Genomic DNA, 27,976 nt, shown 5'->3' with positions numbered 1-27,976 from the left:
TTCTTTGGCACTCAGGTGATACATTTAAATTCCACAAATATGCCAGTTAGTACAATTCTGCATACCAAGTCATTCCCAATGCATTTAAATTATTAAACCAGAAAATAAATTTGTTTTGTAGAAATGTAAGTATTGCACACATGTCAATTTCCCACAAAATTTGTGCCATCTGTCAAAATCCCTGAACATGCATATTTTCCATAACTTCAAAATTGCTGAAAATTTTACATCTCTACTGTTGACTTGTGAAGACCTGCATATTTTTGTGGTAAACAAGTCCCAATTTGGACTAAAACGGATTTTTCTTTGATGAAGTCTGAAACTGTGTAGGAGAACCAGCAATGCAGTTTTATGGCCATGGTATATTCTGCAACAAAGATTAGATCGTAGGGAGCACCTATATTCCAGATAAAGTAGGACTGACTACACCATCCCTGCCAGCATGGCCAATTGGCCATGCTGGCAGGGGCTAATGGGAATTGTAGTCCATAACATCTGGAGTGCCAAAGGTTCGCCACCACTGGTATAGGATGATGAACTATGGACTGTTGATACAAGAAAACAGACAGAGGGTGGATTCTTTTCACAATGAAACTTGGAAATTAATTGTTCTATTTAATGACAAACCAAAGTTTGCTGAGCTATCTGAACCACAGTCTCTATGGTTTGTTATCTTGTCTCCAAACCAGGGTGCTTCATTTGAAAGGAACAGAAGAAAGAACAACCCATGCTTCAGATGGAACAAATAAATCAAAGCTTGCTTTAAAACTAAAAGCAAACAATCGACGTGTATGCGTATGTATGTACGTGACAGCCTAGGATCCCCCTACTTATCCCTGTTGTTCATTATTACAGGTGAACCATGTCAACATGTTACTTTGAGCTTATCTGAAATTATATCAAAGTATAAATAAAAATAAATCATCAAGTAGCTATGTTTACTTTAAAAACATTTTAAGTAGTTTTTAGAATCACAAACGGAGGTTATAACTTTTTGAATTAATTTGCAAAGCTGTCCCAACCATCGTGCCGTTGTGCGTCCCTCAGGTAATAACCATCACCACCTGTACCAAAGGATATACCTTCAATTAATTTTTTGCATTGAACCTTTGGGGGAAGGGCAGTTTGTGCTGAAAGACTCAGCCCAGTTACTGTTGACCACCAAGTGGAACATACTTCATAAACCCTTTCTGCATACATTCCACTGGTTACCCATCAGTTACTGAGGTCAACTGAAGGTTCCGGTTATCATCTACAAAAACCCTTCATGGCCTCATTGGAACCCCATATCCGCAGGGCCACCTCTCCCACTATGCACTGCTGTCACAGTTTGGCTCACCTGGGTACAGTCTTCTAAAAGTGCCTTCCACATATGCAGAAGATTGGCAGATGCCTATTCACATGCATTCTCAGGGGTGGCTCACAAGATATGAAATTACCTTTCCGAGATCAAGGAGGTTCCTACACTTCCATCATTTTGTGGAATGTTCAGAACAGAAATGCTCAGGAGGGTATTTTTTAAAAAGAGGTTGAGGGAACAGAACAGTAATCCACAACAATGATTAGTGTGGGTATTGGCCTACTGCATTTTCTTCTAGATTTCTAATCCACTTCCTGCATTGTTTATAGCATGCATTGCCTTAGTATGTTGTAATCCATTTTCTGTAATGTACACTTTCTGTGCCTTGCCTTAGTTTGCAGTTTGTATTGTTCTCTGATTTTGTAATCCTAGTCCAAATATAATACTAATCAGTTCTTCTTACTCTCTGATTGCACTGTTACATCCAGTAACCATCTTGAGTGTCACCAAGAAAGCCTTTCCTTATAGTCTGCCTGCCATGACTATGCCAATGATGCCCAACTCTATATCTCCTTACCTCTCCTGTGTAGAAAACCTGAATCACTGTCGGTCTGCTGCGCTTAAACAGCTAAGAGTGATGAAACTGAAGTTAAATCCTGACAAGACAGAGGTAAAGCTACTTGAAGGACATTGTGCTTCCCATCTTTGATAAGGGTTCAGCTGACTTGCTTAAGAGTCTAGGAGTCATACTGGATCCAACATGACAGCCAGAGAAGCAAATCGATACAGCTGCAAAAATGAGTTTAGCTTGGAAGATGGCTCCTTACCTTGGCTTGGCCACATGGATCCACACTATGGTAACAGTGAGACTATACTACACTACTACATTCTACATAAATCTCCTCTTGAAGTCCACTCAGACTCCAGTTGGTGCAAAATGCCACTGTTATTATCAGGAGCAAGGTAGAACATGCACATTACTCCCATTCTATAGTCATTCCAGTGGCTGACTGGGTTCAGTTCAAAATATCGGCTTTCATATTCAAAGCCCTTCATGACCTTAGAAACTGGGGCTGCCTCTCCCCCTATGCTCAAACATGAAAACGTGGCTTATCTGAAGAGGGCCTTCTTCAGTGCCACCCTGCAAAAGGACAAAATCAACAACTTCCTGTACATGGGCATTCATTCTCTGTTGTGACCCCCACCTGACGGAACAGCTTGCCTGATGAGTTGAGGAAAGCTCCTACATTCCTGGCATTTTGCAAACTAGGCAAAACTGAATTATTCAGGAGGGCATTTTTAACCAGGTCAGAAGGCTATATTATAAAAATGGTTCAGAAAGATATTACAATAAAGGGGAGGGGACTCTGGATTAGACGGCTGGCTATAGTACACACTATCGGTTTCCATATCTATTATCCTACTACGTAATATCATGTTAATGCTTATGCTTTCTTTCAAATGTCTGCAATCATAATCCTATGACATTGCTCACTGACTGTCCCAACCTACTGATTATATTGACTTACACTGAGTAATCTTCTAAGCCTCAGGAAGAAAGGGGAACTACTGGGGGAGCAAGAAGGGTCAAATTATTATTATTGCAAGCTCTAACTTTTGCAAATTTATTCATCGGCTCACAGGTAGCCTACCTATTCCCAAGGAAAAGATCCCAAAAAGATCTGCACTGGCTTTTTAAAAATGGGTTTTGGTTTTATACGATTTTTCTGCGTGTTGCCAAGCCGACAGCTTCATTTCTGATATTCTTCTTAGTCCATGTTTTACTTCAAGAATAGAACAAAACTTGGTAACAAAGTGTGTGTGCGTGCATGTGGAAAGTTGCGTTTGGGATATTTTCCAGTACTCAGAAGTGGCACTCATGAAAGAAAAGGCTGGAAAGCCCTGACCTCTTCCATCCTGCCAGCTCATTTCACACCCCCTGAAGCTGCCACAAAGTACTAGCTAATCTGCCAGGGAAAGGACAAGGAGATGGATATCGTTGCTGTGTACCACCCACAGTCGTAAATGTTCATATAAAGTACTAAAGATGTTAACACTGTAATGTGTGAATGAGCACTTTTCATTCTGTTCTTTATAACTTCAGAACTACCAACGAAGATCTGACGCCGTGCTGAGAATTTCATGCCACTGTCTGAAATATTTCCCAACCCTGGTCAGTTATTTCTCCTGGTGTTTCTCAAGATTCATATTTGAAGTTCGTATCAATTTGCCCTCCTTGTGAATGTTAACTAGTTCTGGACACTCCTCAAAGAGTACCGAGAAAATTTCTCATATAATTAGAAGATAAATTCATATTAACTAGAAGGCTGCCTTTTCTTCCTGGACCTTAATGTTTAAATACTCATATGCATGACAGGTAGATATAAGTGATAAGCACTGGGTTTTTCAAGAATGCCTTTGCACAAGTACAGGAAAAAATGGAAGAAGAATCCTGAAAAGCAGAGATTTAGATTCCAGCTACTAAGGTATCAAAATGCAGATGTCAATAGACAGGAAATGCTTGTTGAAGCAGGGGCTGGAATAAAGTCTGATCAGAGTTCCTGGTGACTGCAAAGCAAGGCTTCAGTTCCTTTCACTGTGCCACCACTTCCATGTCCAGCAGACTTGTTCTGTTGATCACAAAATATTGCAAGAGCAGCACAAGATCTAAGCGCATAAAATTACTTTTGAATCCTAAACATTCACACCATTCTTCTTACTAATGCATTAGGGTAGTTTGCATTTTCTCCGACAGCCAGTTTTTAAAAACAGGCTTGACTATTAACACAGACTGAAGCTCCTATGCTACACGAACCTGCTTAAAAAATTACACTGGAAAGGGAGGAAACACCTGACTACACTACATTGCTTCAAATGACAGTGTGTGGCTAATAATGTTAACAGGGAATATTTGAATAATCCTACCTATGCCATTTAAGACCTAAGCATTAAAGCCAGACTCAAGCTAGTCAAAGTTAAGCAGTACTGAGGTGCACCAACTTCACTCCCCCATGAAAATCAACAGGGTCAAAGAGTCAACAGGGTTGAATTTGACTGAATTCTGCCCTATATCTGAAATCTGAACTCTCAATTGCCTTTCCATCTAAACTTCACCTGCCAACTCCCTTCTGCTTAGCTCCCTAACTTTTAATCAGCCTCCTCCCTAAAATGCCAGGGTTATTTTTTTCTTTACTTTCTGTACCACTGGTAATTCCAGTTCGCGCTTCTGTATTCTTATTTAGATCTTTCATGTAGTCTTTACACACCCTGAGAAAGCACACTCTTGCACTTCCCTTTTGTTCCTAGCCTTCGTAGTTGTCTATGGTCTCCTTGACAACAATAAGCTTTAGATGTGTGCTTGTGGTAGGGGTGGGGTGAGCAGCATATGTTTTGCCTTCTCTGCATACAAGCAGGTCCCAGCCAATAACCTGGGAACTAACTGTTGGTCAAATACAGTTCATTTTGGCCAGGAGGCCCATTCCCTCTTTACCCCAATGGTATCACCTTATTGAGAACCCATTCATCATGGCCTTCCCACTTGCTCTGCTCAATTTCCTCAAAAGGCCCAACTCTTCCCTTTCCCCACTACTGGTGTGTGTAAAGTACCACCAAGTTGCAGCTGACTTATGGCAACCCCAGTGGGGTTTTTACTATTACATATTGCCAAAAGAGCCCCCATTTGCTATTCTGTATGCTGTCATCTCCTTCTCTTCCTTCAGCTCTTCTCTCATAGATCTCCACTACCCAATCCTTACTTGTCTTTAATCAAGCCTCCTCCACCTCTTCCTTTCTTCGATCCATCTAGATCAGGGGTCTGCAACCTGCGGCTCTCCAGATGTTCATGGACTACAATTCCCATCAGCCCCTGCCAGCATGGCCAAGTGGCAGGGCTGATGGGAATTGTAGTCCATGAACATCTGGAGAGCTGCAGGTTGCTGACCCCTGATCTAGATGGCAAGGCATTTCAAGAACAGTTTTTAGAGGAAGTTAGGTGAAGGGAGCATACTGGGTCAACATCCTCCTTTCCCTCTTCCACACTTTTTGCCCACCACGCTAAAGTGGCAGCTTCAAACACAGGCTGAAAGAATCTTATATTCCTTCCCTTGGCAGGGACACCACACATCTATGGGGCCTGTAAAACCAGGGCAGAGGTGGGTTAGAAAATATTTCAGTAAATTAAACAAACACTCCGTAACCCAGGAGCTAAAGGCTTCAGTGCGCTTTGAAACACCCACTATGGAAGGAGCCTAATTTTCCTGTCTTTCATACTTGGGAGAGCAGAGTCACATTCCAAGTATTTTCCATACTCTGTACAGCATGTGGCACACAGCTGGTGCTAAACAAACATTAAATAGAACTAATTTATTTTTTATTTTCTATTTTTGCAGAAAGGACCACATTTTACAAAAAAAAACCCAACAGATTAATACAGAAGGGTTTAAGTCAGTTTTTCTGTATTTAGATGCCGAGAAAGTGTTTGGTAGACTGGAACATAAATTTCTATTAGAATCACTTTCAGATTCAGAGCTAATTTTGTAAGATGGATAAGAATTTGATGCATTCACGTTCCTTTGCTAAATGAAGTGTGAATGGATGTTTATTCTGCACAAATTGATATTGTGAGAGAAGTTAATCAAGGCTGCCCCCTCTCAGCTCTTCTCTTTGTGATTTCTTTGGAACTATTGGCAGTGACGGTAAGAAAAGAGAGGGAAATATAGGGAATTAATGTGCTTTAGTCTGAACATAAAATTACTTTATGTGCTGATAATACTGACGACAGAAAATTGGAATCAGTTATCACGCAACACAGAATAGTCACAGGCAGGAAGAAGAAAGCTGGTTTTTATAGCCTAGTTTTCTCTACCTTTTTAGAAAACAATTGTGTTCTCCAGATGGCAGATCAGAGTCCTCCCACTGCTCCTCTTCTCAGAATGCTGGTTCCAGGAGACCTTGGAGAAACAGTCACCCAGTTCGATCTGAGCTCTCTCCGGACTGAGCTCTCTCAGACGAAGTTTGACACCTATGTTTTAAGGAGACTCTAAGTGGCTTACAATTGCCTTCCCTTCCCGTTCCAGCAACAGACACCATGTGAGGTAGTTGGGGCTGGCAGAGTTCTAAAAGGACTGTGACTAGCCCAAGGTCACCCAGAAGGCTTCATGTGGAAGAGTGGGAAAACAAACCCAGTTCACCAGATTAGAGTTGGCCGCTCATGTGGAGGAGCAGAGAATCAAACCTAGTTCTCCAGATTAGAGTTTGCCACTCTTAATTCCTACACCACACTGGCATATATTTGTTTAAATATAATCTAAGTGAATGTAAAAATATACATAGATTTTTGCCATGAAAAAAATGAATCGGATTAAATATTTGGGTACCTGGTTAACCAGAAACAAGAAATTCCTATATAAAATGAGTAAAGATCTACTAATAGCCGATACAAAAGCAAAATTGACCTTCAGGGGAACCTTAAATTTATCTTTTCTTGGACAGGTGAACATGATAAAAAACGTAAATTTCCTTTTTGCCACCTACCAGTAGTGGTTTCTAATAAAATGTTATATGATTGGCAACAGTTGTGAAATACTTTCATAGAGGATTTTCAAAAATCCAAAATCTGATGGAGCAAACTATAACATCAAAAAGGTAAATCAAAAAAGTTTAGCACAATCTTAAAATGTATTATCAAGGTGCCAGATTGAGCTAAACAAAAGAATGGCAAGGTCACCAGCATCTATTGAGCAAAATTTTGTTAATGTTCCATGGAAATATGGCCTTGGGTAAAGAAACTGAGTAAAAGGCGTTATCATAATAATGACAATGTGGTGATAAATGACTTACTCAGCACACACAACCAAGTAAAGAGTAAGCTATCACCTGAAATCTCCTTTAGCCTCTTTTAGAGACACAATAGATAAGCACAGGTTAGTTCTTCCCACAGTGCAAATTGACTGCAACTAGCACACATAGAGATTTGATAACAACCAAGTAATATATGACAATGTTAAAGATCATAGTAACTTGAGTATTTTCATTTTCAAATAACAGCAAGTGAAAGTTGCTTGAGTATTTTCATTTTGAAATAACAGCAAGTTACCTATATGAGTTGTGTTGAGAACAATGTCAAATTTTCAGAAAATGTTAATTATGTGTAAAGAACATGCCCCCCCCCCCCCCCCCCCAAACCTTTACATCATTTCATTGGGTGTATTACTTAAACCTGACAATAGTTTTCTTACAAAATGGCAAAAGTTATTTGGTAGTGATTTAGATGATAAGTGGAGATATGTGTTTACATGTGTAATCATCTATAAGATTTACCACTCTTATAGGGAAAATCTGATGAAAGTGATCTATCAGTGGCCCCTTTCAGGCTAGCAAAGATCTAGGGAACTGGGAGAACTAAGTGCTAGTTTTGTTAGGTAGAGAAGGCACTTCCACACGTGGTGGATATGTAAACAGGCAACAGATTACTGGAAACGAGGTGGAAATTATATCAGTCATACTGGAGAGAGATTCTCTATAAGATAAAGATCCTGCTGTTAAGTGAGTAGCTGAGATGCCTAAAAATATACAAGCTTTACATATAATTACCACAGCCAGATTGGTGTGTGCTTGCACCTGGAAGCAAAAAAATAGGCCCAAAATTCATGACTGGTTAATGAAAGCAAAAGAGGCATACACACTGTTAAAACCAATAGTTTACAAACAAAATAGAGGTACCGCATATACTCGAGTATAAGCTGACCCGAATATAAGCCGAGGCACCTAATTTTGCAACAAAAAAACTGGGAAACTTATTGACTCGAGTATAAGCCTTCGAACTTGACTCAGTAGCAGCTAAAAACAGAAGATTTGGGAGCAAGATGAGATAGAGTTGCTTAACAGGGTTTGCATTAGGGATGAGCAGCTTTCCAGCACTCAAGGACACAAATGAACCACTGTTTTCCTCCAAAAGTAGAATAATTATGGGATTCATAGTCATGCCAGCCTCAACTTTGCTCTAAAGAAAGTCTATGTCTTCAGCAACATCAGTTTTTGGCCGTAAACTACTGTATGAAGAATTGTATTAATCTAGAATGCAACGCACCAATAACCCTTAGAAGATAAATGCCTCGGTTTCTTTTAACACACACACACACACCCTAGTTGTAATGCTATGCAGGCTGTCCTTATAGCTTGTTTTTATGGCTCTCTGGTGAGTTAGAAAAAAATCAGCAACATGCTTACCCGATTCCCACAGCAGCCCCAGCTCTGGCCGCCATCTTGGAGTTACCGTATATACTCGAGTATAAGCCAAGGGGGGCTTTTTCAGCATAAAAATGTGCTGAAAAGGTCAGCTTATACTCGAGTATATATGGTAATTCAGGATTAAACTCATTATGATTGCAGGTTGTGTAGACAATGTACCTTGCAGCAAAACGGGAGCAATTTCTTAATTTCAGAGACATGCTCGCCATGTACCTATTATATATATTATTTTTATTATCTCTATCTTTTATTGTATCAAATATTAAAGCAACATCTGAACATTGCAATCGACTGATCATATACCCCAACGAAGTATACAAGAGCACCTGAGACTAGTATTTTGCCCAATGAGCTCACCAATGAATCACATTCTGATCGCATACAAAAGCAAACTACGCTAGACTTTGAATTTCCACTCTATTTAACCAAAATGTTTCTTTTAAAGAAGACAAAGAAAATGACAACTTTTTCAATAAATGCAAAGGCCTTACCACAGTTCTCTGTTTATTGGGCAGGAAGACTCTAACTGTAGGTTTCTGTGGAGATTTAGGGTTGCTCCGTGACAAATCTGTAGGGTTCTGATAAACTGAGAGGGATGAAGGGGCTACTGAGAGACTAGAGGATGATGATGATGTAACGGTATCTGTTGAAGCCGAACTGGAGACAGAGAAATCAGTTCCATTCCCCATGGATTCCAGTAATTGCTGCTCCCGCTGCTGCAGTGCATCTAATTTGCTGGTATATTCCTCATAGGCCTGTGGAAGGAATAATGTTATTTAAATTACTGAAAATCTGGACATATACGGCTGAGATATTTATAGCCTTTTAAACACCTGAGCTGTAATCACTAGAACAGCTGCTGATCCAGCCTCCAATGGAAGAAGAAAAATTATGAACAAGCAGGAAGTGATGGAGCCAGAATTATTGATCAATTCAACGGCCCTATTGTTTATGTTAGCACATAACATTATGTGACTCAGTTAAGACTTAATATTTAATTGAATTCACCTTGGAAGTTACTCCAAGCCCACCCCCCCACCCCCGGTGGCTCAAAGACTAGGAATAAGCTCGGGAAGAAGAATAAAATACAGGAACAGGAGAGGTTGACGGATGGAATCAGCAGGCAAGTGGAGTGTTTATCACTCCTCCTGCCAATTCTTCCCTGAAAATCCGTCTCTTTTATTGTTAACCAGCAAACACTCCATTGCTGTAGTAATGGGAACTCCTCCTCTTAGTGATATTACAGCATCTGTTGCTAGAGATTTGTACATGCAAACTACAAGACAGGTATTTCAACCCCCCCCCCCCCGAATAAAAACTGTTCCATAAGACATGACTTCCAGAAATTGAAGCCACCACTCAATTATAGCCCAGTGATTTCCCTATTTCCTTATCATAAGTATTTTGTAAACATTGGGATATGCACATCTAATGTGCATGTACCTAGGCCACTAAACTGCTGTTCTTACACAGTGATGTTTTGTGCAATCTAGCACAGACCAGAATGTGAGTGCCAAATACAAAAATTGGAAGTTACAAAAAACGTAAGAGGAAAGCTATAATTAGACACCTAATTCCATCAAGCAAAATAAAGACAAGATAGTAGAAATCTCAGCTGGTAGCTACCTAAATCCAAATTAATGAAAGAATTAGTTTGCTCACGAGCATTCAACCCAAGATTCTCTCCTTCCCATTTATAAATGTTCTTCCTATTTTCTTATAAAAATGCTGAATGTAACCCTCTACCCAGAAATATTCCTGTTTAATTTCCTCTGAAATAAGTGGGACCTAGGAGAGAAAGCTCAAGTACAGAATCGAACCATAACTCAATGAGATAAGGATGTCGGAAGTGGAGCAGCAAGCCATTGTCACAATTTCCCCACTATTTCCTGGTAACATCCACAGAAGTTTCTTTTTCCCACTTTAGACTTCCAAACTGAAGAATGTTTAACTAGCACATCCACATAATATTGTCCTTTTGTTGTACACCCTGTAGGCTCTTCTTGTTTTCCGTACATTCTCTCCCAAGCCAGGTTTGTCATGGCCTTTCCAGAAAGAACACAGTCCAAGCGTAAGAGCAAGTTTTGTGGAGGGGAAGCTGTACCCTTCTGAAGGTCCCACCATGGTCCTTTTCTTCACTACATGGATACAGCCTCTTTGTTTGCAAACGTACTTTGCTCCTCTCCCGCCCCCCCGGAAAAGCCTATGCAATGTTTGGAGCAAGTCATAATTTAAGGCCAAGCCAAATGAGATGCTGGAAGATCTCATGCAACTTTCTAGAGTTTTTCAAAGGTAAACGACAGACACAGGCCCTCAACTGGGATCAGGGATGAGATGAAGAGGAGAGGAATTCAACCTGCATAGTTTTGCCAGTCAACACACAGTCAGTATTTTCAGTTCTCTTGTCAATTGATTTCCCTTCCTTCCAAGGATAACGGCATCCTGGACACTGGGCAGGAGGTCATTTGGATAACAGGAAGGGTTAAAACTCCTTCCTGGGCACCATAAACTTAATCCAAAGCTTGCATTTCTATTGGCAAAATTCTGGCAAGATTTAATCACTGGTCTTGACAAGTTTGCCCTTTTCTCCCCATTATCAAGTGTGACACTTTCCAGAATAGTCAGAAACAAAAAGATCACTGAGAGGTTTCCCCAGAACACAGGCAGGAAAGGCACAGGGCTTCCCATTTTGTTCAATAAAGGAAGATTCAGCTTTCAGGGGAGTAGGAACATTAGATGCCATAAAAAGATCTATGGTGTGCCAGAATTTTCCAACAAAATGGCTAAGTCTACAATTATTTTTTCAAGCTTTCTAACAGACAAAAAGACAGACATGTTGTGAGAACTTGCTGTGCCTAAACCAGAGCAACATTCAAAGACATAACCGAAGCTCTCTTGGACAGCCTGGTTGAGAATCCTGCAAGTTGCCACTGAAACGCATGCCTGGTTGAGGATCAGAAACAAGCTTCAGACTCACTTAATCTCCACCCCCCTCACCCAGGGGCTCCTCCTTGTTCCTGGTCAACATTAACAATAGTCGGTTGTGACATGGTCAAACTATAATTACCTCTTGCCCTCCAAACCTAATTGACAACTCAGTTTTGATTCCAATTATACTTGCTAAAAACAAGCTGAATTTGACAGCATTTATAAAAGCTGGAAGTCATTCTTCGACCATAATATAAGGATCCTTTTGCCCTGCAACCAAAGAACTGTTCGTTCGGTTCACATACAATTTATAGTATGTAATTCTATAAATTATACATGTCCACAGCAAACTACCTATGACATAACTTATATCCCTGTAATTGTGCACAGTGCAGTCAAAGCTCTGCTCAAGACCTGAGTGCGATCCCACCTGAAGTCAGTTTCAGGTAGCCGGCTCAAGGATGACTCAGCCTTCCATCCTTCTGTGGTGGGTAAAATGATTCATCAGCTTGCTGAGGGTAAAGGGTAGACAACTGGGGAATGCAAAGGTAAACCACCTCATAAACAGTGCCTATTCCTTTTCAGGATAAAGGTGATGTCAGATTTGAGAATTCATTTGCAATTTCCTGGACCATCTTTGTTCTAGAACAGGGGTAGGGAACCTGCGGCTCTCCAGATGTTCAAGAACTACAATTCCCATCAGCCCCTACCAGCATGGCCAATTGGCCATGCTGACAGAGGCTGATGGGAATTGTAGTTCCTGAACATCTGGAGAGCCGCAGGTTCCCTACCCCTGTTCTAGAATGTTCCGCTTGGGTCCTAGTGCCTCGGGACAGAAGCAGCAAGGCCCAAATGGAGCATTCTAGAACAAAGATGGCCCAGAAATGGCAGATGAACTCTCAAATTTAGTGTCATCTTCATCCTGAAAAAGGAATAGTAAATGTCATGATATTACATCACCTATAGGTCAGTAATGACCTGGAGCTTGTACAGAGGACTACCTTTATCTTCTTATTTCTTGATAAGTATAGAAATAAGAAATGCTTCAAGCAGATACACTAAATTATTTGAAGGGCAAGCACTAACCATACTCTCCTGATTCTGACATGTTCAGGAAACTGAGGGATGAAGGGATGAAGCATGAGAGTTTGGATCTGGTTTCCAACCATGTTTTAGCAAGTTGACACAACTGAACTCAACTTTTGCTACTCTTTTTCAGAAACATACAGGAACCCTGTTTCATGACCAGCAGAGCAAGATTTATCAAACATTATCAAAACGTTTTTACTAGCTCTAACCCACACTGACTCAGTTTACTACTTAGCTTGTCACTAGACTTGTGAAGACCCTAAAAAAATGAGGAAAAAAGGATGGGACAGTTTTTTCCTTGCAAAAATGGGAAATTCGGGGTAGAACTTGAAAACCCTTCTAAAATATTTGATTTTTAAGAAGATGGGACACTTTTAAAGACAAGATTTTACTAACTCAAAACAGAGCCATGGATATGTATTGTGAGGGTTCCTTCTGCTCTGAGGGTAAGGAGGACATCTTGAATTATGGTGATTACCAACAGATAGCTGCTCAGAGAGACACGACTTGTTTCATCACTTCCTGCCTCCTGCGTGAGTCTGCTAGCTCAATTTGAGTAGTTCCCAAGCTAAGTTTCTTAGTGATGTTGGAGAATTGCCTGCTGGTCAAGTGTGTAGCCCATTCTGCCCTTACCAGTCTTTTGAAGTACTCTGGGAGCAGGGCCAGTCTAACTGAGAGGATGGCAACTTTGGGAAGAATTGTTTGATCTTAATTGTTTCACTTTTGCTTCCTGTCCAGAATTAGGATCCTCTGAATGGTCTAAAGTCATGACTGCTTTTGCCAACAAGGACTTAAAGTCCTCTCCATCAAACAGGAATGTTGGTTCTTCTTCTGCTATGGCTTCTTCCTCAGAAGAAAATTCTCCTTCCTCCTTTTCACTATTTTTCACTATCTGATAAAGAAGGAGGTAGAACATTTCCTGGGGATGGACTATTGTGTGTATAAGAGGCCTTCCTGGCTGCTTTAGTGGGCCACTGTCAGAACCCTCCTGGTAGGGGGTGTCCAGTCCCTCTTGTGGTTTATCGTTTGTTTTGGTCTACAGCACCTGATCTCCTTTCCCTTTCACCTCTGCTCCTGGTTATATCATCTCCTTGAGCTAGAGAGGAAAATTAGGCTTGGCCTGCATCCTCCTCAAATAGAAAGCCATCTTTGCTGGACTCCTCCTGAGCCTCAAACTCCACCACAGTGGGGGGTGGGGGGGAGAGAGAAAGGATGACACAGGAATGAGAAGGAGATAGACACAATAGAAAAATGCAGCTTCAAAGTCTCCCCCCCCCAATGACAGACAGCTGACAGAAGTAATTAGTAAAAAGGTTAAAAGTGGGAAGTTGCTGTGAAGAGCTTCTTCTCAGCTGCTCTCCCTATAAGAAGCAGGAAATAAACTCCCTCGTAGGAGACGGAAAATGATGAAATAAGTCCTGCATCCCTGAGCAGCTGGTGGGAAACACCCAAACTTCAAGATTAGGTCCCCTCAGAGAGAGAAAATACGTTATGCAGACTCCTGTGTAAAACCATCTACACCATTAAAGTATGATTCCCTCACAGACTACATAGGCAGCATCTTTTGAAAGATACAGTTTTCACTTAAACATGTCTTATTTTGTCCATAATTAATATACCATAATATGTAGACAATAAGATAATGAGGAACTGATCATTGTTTTCAATGCTCTAACATTTTTTTACTCAGTATATAAATATGCTGGTAAATCCTACTACAATGATATAACACTTTTTCTGTCCAAATAACACCCTTTGTTATAAGACTTGTTTTCCATTTTTCTTTGTTCTACCACAGAGATGTAAAAACTAAGGAACATGTACCAAAGCTAGCAGTGAAAGAAAATACTGCATATATTTCATTTCCTCACACATTTCTATCTCCCCCCCACTGTCCATTTCCCCACACAGCTTCAAAACCTACAGAAATTACCTGTTGCTCATAATGTATCAATTCAGAATCCAGTCTGGAACCTTCTCCCTGCACTCTTTCCAGATACGTAACTACCTTGAATAAACATTTTGAAACAAACTTTTTCAACATTTTTGTCAAATGTTTCACTCCTGTCAGTTGTTGCTGGCACTTGCTTAAAGGAGATCATTCGAGTGTGTCTACTCCTTTACAGAGCTGAGCTACCTGCTTCCAATCAGACAATACCTGTCTTTAATCATAACAACACTACTAGAATGCTCAACGCTTAGCTGCTGCTTCTATCCTTCTCACTGTTCTCGTCAAAAACAATACTGTCTCTTCACTTTTGAAGACTTTCTAAATCCAACTTAATTACTAAACCTGAAGACAACCAAAAACGCTTCTAGCCCTCTTAACCAACAGGCACCTTATTTTTATACTCTCAGAAATCTGCAACTCAGCACTTACCTCCAAATATATAGATGGTGGATTATGTTCTCCTCCAAACTTCTCCAGCAGGGCCTCTATGTGCTCTTGTGTTAATTTAATCATCTGTTTGATGTTCCACACCTAAGAATAAATATGCATATATTACCATAAGCCCATAAAGAATATACTTCAGATGTATATTACAACCAGTTCACCCACTGATAGAACTAGTCACTTAACCGTATGTGGATGAAGGTCCACTGACACACAACACACTAACCTATGTATGTGGATGCAAGGGGACACATACAGTTCCTACAATCTTCCATTGCTCTGACTGCTTCACCCAGCAAATCCAGAAACATCAACATGCATTGGAGCGCACCTATGACTACATGTGCCACATAATATGCGCATGTTCCAATCACACGTAGAAAACTGTCTTAATCCAGTCCATAAAACATTTTAAACCAAACACTGATTCTTAGCACATGATTTGTAGTCAGACATTTCCAGTAAAAAATTACTCCAAACATTCAACAGTTTCATTGTGCCTCCTTTCATCACCTCACCAATGGCCATATGAGCGTTACTCTGTGCATGAAACTATTTATAGAAAACATTCAGGACAAACAACTGAAATTAATCAGGGGAAAGGATCTGTGTCTCCCTGTGCAAGAAATCTAAAGTATATTTAATGTTCAGGCCAGCACCTTAAAGAATTAACCATCTGTCAAAGTGTGAGGAACTGTGCAAGTCAGCTTCTCCAAAGAATCCACGACTGTTGGGAAAAAGGAGTCTCCCCACCCCCAAAATGTATCAGAGCTGAGACAAAAGCGTTATTGCTTTGCAAAACCTCTACATTGAATTTATATTGCTGAACACAAGGAAATATCTTCAACCATTAAGGATGCCTCGGCTGTCATCACACTTTTCTAACAAGAAATATAATTTTTTTAAAAATGGATAAAACTCTTTTAAGAAATTTCCTTTGCTTGCCTGCATTCTCTCCACGAAACAACTCGCACAGTTCTATATTGCTGTGCCGCATACCCTGTACTTCCTGAGAAAAATGCTGGCAATTTCTGAGATACACTTCATAAAACATAAACGTGCTTGTCTTTAAAGGTTCTCAGTTGTGTGTGTGTGTATGCATTCCTAATACAAGTAAATTTTTTAGAGATTTTAGAATACTCCAGAAATGATACAGCAAACAACATTTAGGGAAAAAAATGCTAGGTGAATTCTTATTTTATTGCAGGTCAAACACTACAAAGTTTTTACAGAGTGGCCTACCTGGCTCCAGTCTCTCCAACAGAGCCTAAACACCAAATGCCTGATGTCCATGCCAGTAACCACTATGACTCATGTGAAGGGATCATGCCACAGTAAGCTGCACTCCCATACAAGAATTCATATTAACTTAATAGGTGGTTAACAGCAATTATATATGTCATGACAGATGTCAAACCAAGTAAAAGGGCACACCACCACAGGGAACTTTGCAGGGGGAAAAACATCACTTGACCCAAGGAGGCAAATACACAGTAAGACAACCGTGTGGCTTTGAACCACATTCTTTCCAGGTGATGCGAGTGGAAAATGACTCTGGTAATTAAGGAGAGAGCTGGAAAAAATATTTCAGATTCGTAGAAATCACAAGAAGAGTACGATCTGGATAGAAACCTAGCATTATGTTGGACGCTTATTTTACTTTGGTGTGGTTAATTCTGTTATCAGCTACAAATGCGGTCTGCAAATATATTTCTGTAAACATTGCGATATCTCTGCTGCAGCCACTTGAAACTGTTTACATTGCAAAGCATTTCAAGAAAAACTAGAAGCGATCCTTTTACGATAATTTTAATACGCTATTTCAGAGCGGTTTACCCCAAGGGTTTTATACAGGGTTCAGATTACAACCTTGCTTACAAACTTGTTCACACAATAATTGGCTTCAAAGGATAACCCTACCTAAGAATAATCTATTTTCGAAACCTTTAGAAGCAGCCTCCAACAGAGCATGAAAAACTGCAATGTGTGTGTACATAGAAAGGGGAGGGGGAAATTAGGAAAAGAGTTTCAGAAACCTTGTTCAGTGCTGTAGTCAGCTGTCTCTGTGTTAAGAAATTCAGGAAACCTCGCCCACCCCCTTGCTCAAGGTCTGATGGCAATGGCCAACTGAACATTACAGCAATGCAAAGACGAAGTAATCAGCAAAGCAAAGAGAATCCATGGAATCCTGTAGTGTTGCGCAAATTAATGCTTTTCCCTTTACATGACTTGTAAATAAGACTTACCTTGAAACCCTCTCAAGATTTCAAGGCTTTCACTCCAGCCCTGCTTTAAAAGCCATCACCAATTTGCAAGTTTTTTAAACTCCAGAAATAAATTCTCACAATCAACTGACTAAAAGCAAAAGAGTAAAGTTGAGTAGTCAGATGCACTTTAAAAAGCCAAGAGGTTTGTTGTGGTGACAGAACAAGGCTACTCCTTTAAAAAATTGATACAATATTAACATTAGCAAAAGAAAAACAGTGACCGGGGGCATTCTTGTACGTGATAAAGAACAAACTCTCCACTGGTGGTTCACGTCAAATCGGCTGTCTGTTTGGCAAGAACCGCCATGACCTTTGCCCTGGATGGGTTATCTGCTCCGCTTCTGAACTGGTCTGAGGAGGACTTGCTCTTTGTCCCACTACTGAATCCAAAAAGCTTCCCATTGGCACCAACACCAGCACAGGGTCATGCCATCAAATCTGCCAGTTCAATCCAATACGTGGAAAGAAATCACGCAATGTCTACAGTATTCTGAATACCTGTCAAGCACTTATTCTGAATTACTGTGAGAGCCCTCCTATTGTTGATACTATTCATCCCTTCATATGTGTTAATTACAATTAAGCTCACAAAACCTATCTGCCCAACTATCTTCACTGCATATAAGGCTCCATAATGCATTTTTGGGAGGACAGAAATTGCTTCTTAATGCCAGTTTGACTGTCGACTGGGTAAGCAAGTGGAAAAGTCCCTCTCTGCTGCAACATGAGAAGCATGAGCATTATGTGAATAAGCACATGACACAAATTTATTTGGGTGATATGTGGCAAGGAAATGGGTCAATGATCAGAATTGTGTACAAGAGTAGGGGTGTCGAATATGTGGCTCGGGGACCACATCCAGGCTTGCAAGTCAGCTGATGCAACTTCCTCGCCCCCCCAATTTGGCTTGGTAAGCTGGGCTGTAGGCTCACCAGTCCAGGCGCCCACCCCCCGTGACATTCTGGGGTCAGCCAAAGTAGCCCCCTGTCCAGGGCCTAGCCCAACCAAGTCACATTTATGTCATTATTGGCCCTGTAACAAATCAGCTTTACACCCTGTACCAGAAGAAGAAGAAGAAGAAGAAGAAGAAGAAGAAGAAGAAGAAGAAGAAGAAGAAGAAGAAGAAGAAGAAGAAGAGTTTGGATTTATATCTCCCCTTTCTCTCCTGCAGGAGACTCAAAGGGGCTGACCATCTCCTTGCCCTTCCCCCCTCACAACAAACACCTTGTGAGGTAGGTGGGGCTGAGAGAGCTCCAAGAAGCTGTGACTAGCCCAAGGTCACCCAGCTGGTGTGTGTGGGAGTGTACAGGCTAATCTGAATTCCCCAGATAAGACTCCACAGCTCAGGCGGCAGAGCTGGGAATCAAACCTGGTTCCTCCAGATTAGACAGATGAGCTCTTAACCTCCTACGCCACTGCTGCTACCAGATGCCAAAGCTCCATTAATTGGGGCATCTAAATACAAAATGATTTCATATTTAATGTCACTTGTTTAAATTTATAGCTCATACCAAATCCAAAGGTTTGGGGCTGTTAATAAAAATGGCATTAAAATCCACCAACGCTGCACAAAATTCAATAAGACTGTTAACATACCATCTAAAAATTCACTACCCTTTAAACCCACCTACCCACAACCACACATACAAATATTACAAAGGTTCTTGAAGATTCTCTAATAAGTTTCCAGTCACTGAAGATGCCACTCTGCACACCCTCGCTCTAGAAACCCTGCACAAAAATGCTTTCTTAAAGAGGGGTCAGTCCCTTAACTGCTCTCAAATTGAAGGCAACGAGGAAGCAATCTACATAGGGCCTGAGACATGTGCATTTTCATGGGTCAAACCTGGAATACTGATCCATGCACAAAAGGCAACTGGGCACCAGTCAAATACTAAAGCACTGGTATTATTTACTTCCAATCTGATCCCATCAAGATAGGGATGATCATCTTTGGTACCAATCACAGTTTCCAATCTTCAAGGAAAACAGCCACATGCTTAATTTGATTGATTGGGATCTCTCACAACTGATAGATTACTTTCGGGTTTCTCACGACAGATTTCATTTACATCCGCACTGAGAACACTAGAGTTAAAAAGGAATGATTCTGCAGCAGTACTTGGTTGAACAGTTTCAACATTAACTTCCAAGGGATCACCTAAACCAGAACCTGGAATATGTATGAAGTGTGCTTGTAGTGAAATCTCAAGGTGATATTTTCCATACCTGCATCTCTAAAAGAGATCTTGTGAGTGACCAAAAGCATTTGAATTTACAATGATCTGGTCCTGTGTGTTGTTGAGATCCTGTGCTGATCCCCTGTATTTAAGACTATCTGACGAGGGCTGCAGAGATTGAAATTCAAACCCTCACTGAGACATGAAGCCCTCCTCATGATCCTTGGACTAGTCTTTCAGTTTGACCCACCTCACAAGGCTCTTGTGAAAATAAACTGCAGAAGGGGAGAACCAAATAAGGAGGCCTGAGGCAGTAAAGGTTGTTTGGTAAGATACAGACCTCAAAAGATTTATTTCATTAGCAGAAGGTATTTTCCATCTACCTCACAAAGGAGGACAAAAGCAAAGAGTAAATAAGATGTTCTCAAACGAAAAGGCAGGAAGATGGGTGGAAGAATGAAAGAACAGAAAAAGCAGCACAAAATCAGAATAAAAAATTGCATTCAAAGGGGGAGGAGAGGAAATGACGATCCAGATGTAGTACCCTTCATTGTGATGAAAAGCAAATGAAAGCGGGGGGGGGGGGGGAGAGCAAGCAGAAGATACAAATGAGGGAGAAAGAGAGAGACAGGAAAATATCAAACAATAAAGAAATGAATGTCAGAAATTGCTTTCGGGGGGGGGACAAGAAGAGGATTCTGACGAGTTACTATGAATTGCAAGAAAAGGCATTTTCAAAAACAGAGAAGGCGAGAGACAAACTTGGAGGTGGCAAAGAAGATGCAAATGGCAGAGAAGCTGATGACGGGATAAGAAGGGAACAATTCAGAAGAAAAACATATTAGAAGAGACAAAAATGAGAGGGAAATTTCAGGAGATGTATACAAGTGGTGGTGGGGAAAGATGAAACCTTGAGCTTCTTCCTGCTTGCATAAAGCAGTGGTGGTGAACCTATGGCACTCCAGATGTTCATGGACTACAATTCCCATCAGCCCCTGCCAATTGGCCATACTGGCAGGGGCTGATGGGAATTGTAGTCCATGAACATCTGGAGTGCCATAGGTTCACCACCATGGAAATAGGGGGAGAAGGACAAGGGACTGGGGAGGAGGATCTACTCTACATTTTCTAGAATGGGAGTGGGGGCGAAAATATACATTGAAGTCTTATGGTTGCATAAGAAAGGAGAAGAGATTTCTTATCACACATACAGTTAAAGAAGCATGATGGGGAATATCCCTCCCACCATCGTCTGCTTTTATGGACGTGTGCTATGGTAGTTTTTCCTCCACCAGCAGCCTGTGGTTCTTCCAGTTTTGCTCCTACCTTCATAGGACAGCAACAGGTGGCCTGCTTCTTTGCAGTGGGAAACAGCAGGTTGGACAACCACCTGCCCTCAGCTCCTGAAGGACCCTCCTAGGCAGGGACATAGGTATAGATTTTTTAGGAGGGGTTCAGGGGCGTGGCCGCCCCCCACCGCCCCTGGGGGGCATGGCCATGCCTCCCCAAGCCCCGCCCCAGCCTTAGTACTTATTTTTTTAATTTATATTTTACATTTCTACCCCGCCAATTTCCCAAAGGACTCAAGGCGGCTTACATACTTATAAAAATACAATAATATAAAATGTTACAAAGTGTAAACATTAAAACATTACAAAAATGTTAACATTTGGAAGATATAAACATATATTAACAGAAATATAAACATTTGGAGGAGCTTAGCAGAGAAGAGAGAGAAGGGAACGCACTAACACATTTGGGAACTCCATTCTTCTTCCCAGAGCTCTCCACTGTCATCCTTACAACAGTCCTCCAAGGTAGGAGAGTCTGAGAACACGTGACTGGGCTGAGGTCATCCAGCTAGCTTCTGCAGTAGACTGGGGATTCGAACTTGGGGCTCCCGAATCTCAGCACGACACTCTACCAACCACACCCTGCTGCCCAGTCAGAGACGGGCCAAGAGGCTCCTGGGAGGCCCAGCCGAGCAGCTCTCCGAGGCCAGTGACAACAGACTTCCCTGCCCCCCCGCCCTACCCCCCACTGGCTGGGCTCCCAGGCAGCAGTCCCTTCTGCCCTCTCCTCCAGGCAGAGACGTAGCTAGGGAAAATGGAGCCCAGTGCAAAATCTGAGGTTTGTGCGCATGCCTCCCCCCGCCCCCCATGGGCGGCCCCTGTGATGCTGGAATCCACCCCCAAACAGCATCATGATTGGATGCCAATATAATATTATTGATTGTTGTTTTAGTGGGGGTTTTATTGTAACTATTGTTTTATTGTGTTGTTCACTGCCCAGAGCCCTTCGGGGGAGGGGCGGTATATAAAACCAATTATAAATAAATAAATAAATTTTCAATGGTGTTTAAACTAGGGAGCCCAGATTCTCCTTTTAAATCCACCTTAAAGGGAGAATCGGGGTCCCCAGTTAAAACAACATTGAAAGAGATGCTGTTTTGGGGTGGATTCTTCCTCACCCTGAAACAGCATCACTTTCAATGTTTAAACTGGGGACCTCAGATTCTCCCTTTAAATCCATACCGAAGGGTTTAAATCCCTGCTGTCAGGGTTGCAATTGTTAAGCTAGCAGCACCAAGCTTTTAGGGAATCTTTAGGAGACCCTCCTGATGATACCAACCAGGTTTGGTGAAGTTTGGTTCAGGAGAGCCAAAATTATGGACCCTCAAATGTGTAGCCCCCATCTCCTACAAGCTCCCATTGGAAACAATGTGGGATGGGGGCACCCCTTTTGGGAGTGCATACCTTTGGACTCCTTAGACCAAACTTCACAAAACCTGGGTGGTATCAGCAAGATACTTTCCTGATGATATCACCCAGATTTGGAGAAGTTTGGTTCATGGGGGCCAAAGTTATGGACCCTCAAATGTGTAGCCCCCATCTCCTATTAGCTTCCATTGGAAACAATGGGGGGTGGGGAACTGGCTTTGTGAGTCCATAACTTTGGACCCCCTGAATCAAACTTCACCAAACCTGGGTGGTATCATCAGGAGGGTCTTCTAAAGACATCCTGAAAGTTTGGTGCTACTAGCTTAAAAACTGCACCCCCTGCAGGCCAAAAATAAAAAACACTTTAAAATACAAAAACCCACAAATGGGGGGCGGAGCTTCAGACATGTAATGGGGGGGTTGAACCTGAGAACCCTCCCCCCTTACCTTCGTCATCGCTCCTAGGCCATCCCACCTCTACCTGCACACCCACTTCCCCAGCAATCAACCTGCCGTCTTCTCTGCCGGCGCAGGCAATGGTTGTGTGGGGGCTGGCCACCAAAAGCAAGAGCCTGTGCAGCCTCACAGCCACAGCTTCCAACTTGCCAAGGTAACAAAAACATACTCCCCGTTGGTGGAATGCTGATGCTGAGCCAGTAATGATACATCTGTTCTCAACACAGAGAGTGAGTTTATTTTTAGTTAACAAAGCCCATTTCAACCATAGGCAAAAATCTAATTGTTTAGAAACTGTAAACTAGGAAAGTTGAATTATTTATTGAGCAACTGGGATGTAATGTTCAATCAGATAATCAGTTACAGGGTCTGCAACCTGCGGCTCTCCAGATAGTCATGGACTACAATTCCCATCAGCCCCTACCAGCATGGTCAATTGGCCATGCTGGCAGGGGCTGATGGGAATTGTAGTCCATGAACATCTGAAGAGTCGCAGGTTGCAGACCCTGTAACTGACTGAAAAATGCCCTCAGTTAAACCAGGCAACATTTTTTTAAAACAAACGTATATTCTTTAAATACTAACGTACACAAAAGCAACAGGTGGTGCTGCCATCTTGAAAGAGGCATTTCTTCTCTCACAAAATGGGAATGCTTCTTCTAATATAGTGCCTGCTAAAATAGTTACATGTATCCGCTAAATATAAAACTGTGTTATTTGCTTCAAAACTATCTCAATCGGATGCAGATTTTGCAGATTTAATAAACCCATTACTTTATTAAAACTCAGCCAAGATTTTGTTAATCAGGTGACATTTGATTGAATGTTATCCATTTATTTCAATGGCAATATTAGCCTTGCCTAGTGTGGGTGCACAAGAAATACACACATCCCCATTTAAATGACAACGCAAATGGGGTGGGGAACAGACCGTTTCCTCCCACAACATGCCTGCCAGTCTGATTTTAGTGGCCTTGCATTTTTACCCCCAGAAAAATATTATCTTTTTTCAAGTTGATTTGGCAAGTTGCGCAGTTTTCAACTGACAGCACTGCTAGACTGCTCAGCTGTTCCTCAGGCTTTGTCAACTGCAGACAATTCTTTCAGACAGACAGTTATGAAAGGTTCAGCCCCTCAGCAACCTGCTTCTCCACACCCGAGATCTCATTTTCAGCTGTGGCTGCTTTTGATGTCTCCAAGATGCTACAAGACCATACAAAGCCTGCACAATTTGTAACACCAACTGCCACACTCACTGCAACTCACTAGCCACAAGCAGCGGATTTACCAGAGGCCAGAGAAAGCTGCTACAACTGCTGCAAACTCGGGGCTGCAAAAACACTAGTGCTTATCAAGTAAGTGGCTCATTAGTTGCGCAGGTTTGTAGCAGGACAGGCTTTCTTGATTTTCATAGCTCTCCACCCAGGCAGAAGATTACAAATTATACATACCATCCAGTGCTAGGCATCCTATTGATCATGTAAGTCAAATGCCATGGAGACCACATGCTCTCCAACATTTAAAGAAGCAAACTGACTAGAACTCAACACATTATCAAATCAAGGAACTGTATCCCCATCCACTGGCTAAGCAATCCATCCACAGCCTCAAAATAGAAGCTTAGCTGACTTTCCTGAAAAGCATGACACACGATAAAATCACAGCATGCCAAATCAACGATCCTCCATTTAGAAGTTTAAAAATCCTTACATGCCTTTAGAAATCGCTATTGACCAGCAAACAGCAGCAAGGATAGTAAAACTAAGGTTGATCTTCACTCATGAAGGATACGGGCAAAAATAATAATAATAGAAGCTCAAAATGCAGAAGCAAGATCCGCAGGCTGAACAGACTGTTCAGACTGAAGAATGCAGTCAGTGTGGCACAGAATTCCCTTTCAGATATTTTGGAGTGAACGTAACAAACTGAGTTGCCATTTCTTCACCAGTACACAAAGGATCTTGAACACCAAGGTACGCTATATAAAGCTTAGTCAATTCTGGTTAAATAATGCCCTAAAAATCTGGGGCAGGCTACACCCCAATCACACCACATCATGCAAGTCTACCTATTATCATAATGCCTGTTGGGCAGTACCTCACTTTTACCAGGTGCTCCTCTGGGGCTATCCCTAAAGCCAGCCTGAAAACATTTCCCTATTGCATACCCACTGTCAGACTTATTATCTACCACCTTCTCTATCAAGTTGCTTATATTTCACTCATCTGTGTTCAATCCTAAAAGATAACCTGTTCACTGCATCTCCCTCCTTATTAGTGTGTCTGGCCAGGAATCAGAGGGAAATTACAGTGTGAAAAAGGGTGGAAAACTTTCTCTGAAAAGACTAGAACTTGGGGTTATCCAATAAAATGTATTAATATCATGTTCAGAGGAAAAGGAATTATTCTATTTATGCATGCATTTAGGTACCCTATGCTGTTTTTCTCCCAAGGGACCCAAACAGACTTACAGACCAAACTAAACAATACAATTAAGTAATGACCCAGACAAGCCTGACATTGGAAGCTAAGAAAGGTCACCCCTGGTCCGTATGTTGACTGTGACTTGTCAGCATTTCATATACCCAACCCAAGTTAGAGTCATGCAATGCACAAATAAGTTAAACAATATTTTACTGCAATATATGGCAGCAAAATAGCTCACAAGGCTTGAAAAACAAAAATTCACATAGCAACGAAGGAAAAAAGAAGTTTCACATTCACAAGCATGATACCTCTGCCCCATACACCTGGCAAACAACTGTGGCTTCCTATTCTCCCTAAGCCTTGTTTATGAACATCTTCAATGGTCAGGAATCCATGGTCAGCAATAGTAATGAGACTAAATTCTTACATTGAATGACTGTTAACCTGCAGAAGAGCAGCCAGCGATCAGTATGAAACTGTCATGGCCAAGTCTTTGCATGAATGTGTACATTAAAATGTACACAGGTGATTGTGTTTACTCATAAACAGGCCAGTCATCCCAAGTCTGCCCTTCAGATCTCTTTCCACATCCCAATTAAAAATATATAGTGTGTACATTAGTGTGTATGTGTACATACGTATGCCTTTGCACTACATGAAAATTGACAATCCCAACAACAGCCCTCTAAGGTCAGACAGAATGATCTCCATGTTACACAGGCTGATGCTGAGACACACAGAGATGTGTCCTAGTGAATTCATGGCAGAAATGAGATCTGAACCAGGGATTTACTCATATTTTGCTTAGAAATGCACCACAGAAAAGGATATTACAAATTACATTCTAACCATCTGCGCTATCTAAAATGTAGATAGATGTTGCCAGCCACAGATTTGCCATAAGCCAATCAGCATTACACAGATAATTATGTAAAGAGTACTAGAGTGAAAAATGTAAATAACACTAAAGCTTAATAAAGTGTACTAGATGTTCTCTAAGGTAATATTATCTTGCCCCCACAGTTTTAAGCACCTCAATGCCAAAGCAAATTTATAGTTATGGAGTAAGAATGAGCCACATCATTCTTATTTCTGGGTTTTGCACATATATGCAAAAGTTGCAGGAGCTCTCCCAGAGAGCCTCCAATCTGCCACGCAAAAGCAATGGATACAGTTGTGAACATGACAATTCTCACTATGTAGTTATACAAAAAGCCAGAGGTAATGATAATGCAGGAAGCCACCTTTGCATGCACCTTCTATTCATCTGTCTTTAAGACTCATCCCACCCCATCCTCTAAGCTATTTTAGAAGTGCTTATTTATGAAACAAAGTCACATGAACAAGGACCAAGACCTTTTCTTAAGACCAGTAGCATTAGAGACCAATGCAATTTTTCTGCACAGGAGACAGATTTGGGCGCAAGGAACCACTCACCTTCTCCACCAAACAACGAGCCTCACAGAACCCAAGGGGCCCATCCCTGCCAAAGTGCTGTTCATAGAGGCCATATGGCCCTGTTTGTTTTCCAATGTAATCCACAGGGAGCTTTTAACACCTCTGCCTTGGAAGGGCAACAACCCAACCCACCTATTCTGACAGCTGTACAAATTGGCCCTGCCAAAGGACAAGCAAACCAACCCCTGCCTCTGCAGAAGATCCACAGGTAGATCCCCGAGAAACAACGCCCCCACCCCCAAGAGATGCCTTGTTTGCTCCCTCACTCACCGAATCCCCTTAAACTCCCAGGGACCCAGATAATTCCAGATAACTCATGTGGGGCGGGATGGCGGAAAGTGTTTGCTCCAGGTAATTTACTCCTGACGGACAAGTTGTCTGCAGGGGAAGTCAAGAAAGGAAGAGCAAGTATGGGGGGTGGGGGTGCCTACTTGGCATCTGCAGGAGATGGAAAGCAGCGCCAGGCCCTTTATAGCAATGAAATACGGGGTGTGGGGGGATGGGGGCTATCACAAATCGCGCCGCTGAGCCGCCTCCTCACCCCACTGCTAGCCTCTTCGGCTGCCAACTTTCCACGACGGTGCCTGAAAGGTGCTGACCTGAGCAGGTGAGCCTGTTTGTCTCGCTGCAGGGAAGACCTTCGCCTGCACATGGAGCGACTCCAGGCGGCCTACCTTCGGCTGTCCGCCCCCCCCCCCCCACATCTTCCAGCCCCCTTCTCTGCCTCGCTTGGCTTCGGGCCCCCGCTCCCCTCTGCTGGTACGGTGGGGGCCTCCTCCGCCAGCCCAGCTCCCGAGGGTCCCAAGACCCAGCCCCGTCCGAGGGCTACGGCTGCCGTTCCTCAGCCGAGCCCCCCCCCCCCCCCGAGAAGCCGGCCTGCCCGCCTTGCCCCGCAGGATCCCCTCAGCCAAACCGGAGGGGGAGCCTCACGTCGCCAGGCTGGCCCTCCCGCCACCCTCCCGGCCAGGCCTCACCTCCTCGGGGATGGCGGGGTCTCCTCCGGCGCTGCCGCTTCCTCCCGCGTAGCAGGCCCCCGTTGGAGGCGGCTCGGGCTCCATGTCTCCGTTGAAGAGCGAGGCCCCCTCGGCGCTGCCGCCGCTGCTCAGCGCCGCCATCTTGGACCGAAGCGCTGGGGAGGGGGAGGGGGCCGAGGAGGAGAAAGGAGCGGAGGGGGAGCCGCGTCGCCCCGGACGACCCGGCCGCCCCCAGCCGCGACCCGTAGCGGAAGGAGGGGACGGGGGGAAAGGGAAGGAGAGACGCGGAGTCCGCAGCCAGAGTCTTCCCAGAGGCCACACGTCACACCCTGGCTGTGACGTCACCCAGGATCGCCGCCAGCGCGCATGCCCGAGCGGACGTCACCGGGAAACACCCTGACGTCATGACGCGGCCCCCTCTCACGCGTCACCTAGGCAACCCGGAGGGCGCGGAGCTGGTGCGCCACGCCCCCGTTTCTCCTCGCCCTCATGCGCCTTGTTGTCAGTGGGGTTTTTTATTTTGTCTCCCCTTTAT

General features: G+C 42.7%; 1 protein-coding gene across 2 annotated transcripts in view; it reads right to left on the bottom strand.

Moving 5' to 3' along the window:
* The window catches only part of BRAF (B-Raf proto-oncogene, serine/threonine kinase), a 67,982-nt gene extending 40,206 nt beyond the window's left edge, over nt 1–27,776 (bottom strand). Inside the window, exons 1-3 of one of the 2 annotated variants that reach the window (XM_048499551.1) lie at nt 27,442–27,776; nt 14,946–15,047; nt 9,040–9,303 (exon numbers count right to left, since the gene is read on the bottom strand). In XM_048499551.1, the coding sequence (XP_048355508.1) occupies nt 9,040–9,303; nt 14,946–15,047; nt 27,442–27,582 (507 nt within the window). In that variant the 5' untranslated portion in view covers nt 27,583–27,776. The remainder of the gene's footprint in view (nt 1–9,039; nt 9,304–14,945; nt 15,048–27,441) is intronic. The other variant, XM_048499549.1, reaches the window with a different exon arrangement.
* Between the last annotated feature and the right edge of the window lie 200 nt (nt 27,777–27,976).

Source organism: Sphaerodactylus townsendi, linkage group LG06, assembly GCF_021028975.2.
Source record: "Sphaerodactylus townsendi isolate TG3544 linkage group LG06, MPM_Stown_v2.3, whole genome shotgun sequence".
Classification (NCBI taxonomy): domain Eukaryota; kingdom Metazoa; phylum Chordata; class Lepidosauria; order Squamata; family Sphaerodactylidae; genus Sphaerodactylus; species Sphaerodactylus townsendi.
The sequence above is the reverse complement of the archived record's forward strand: the minus strand, read 5'-3'. Positions and strand labels throughout refer to the sequence as shown.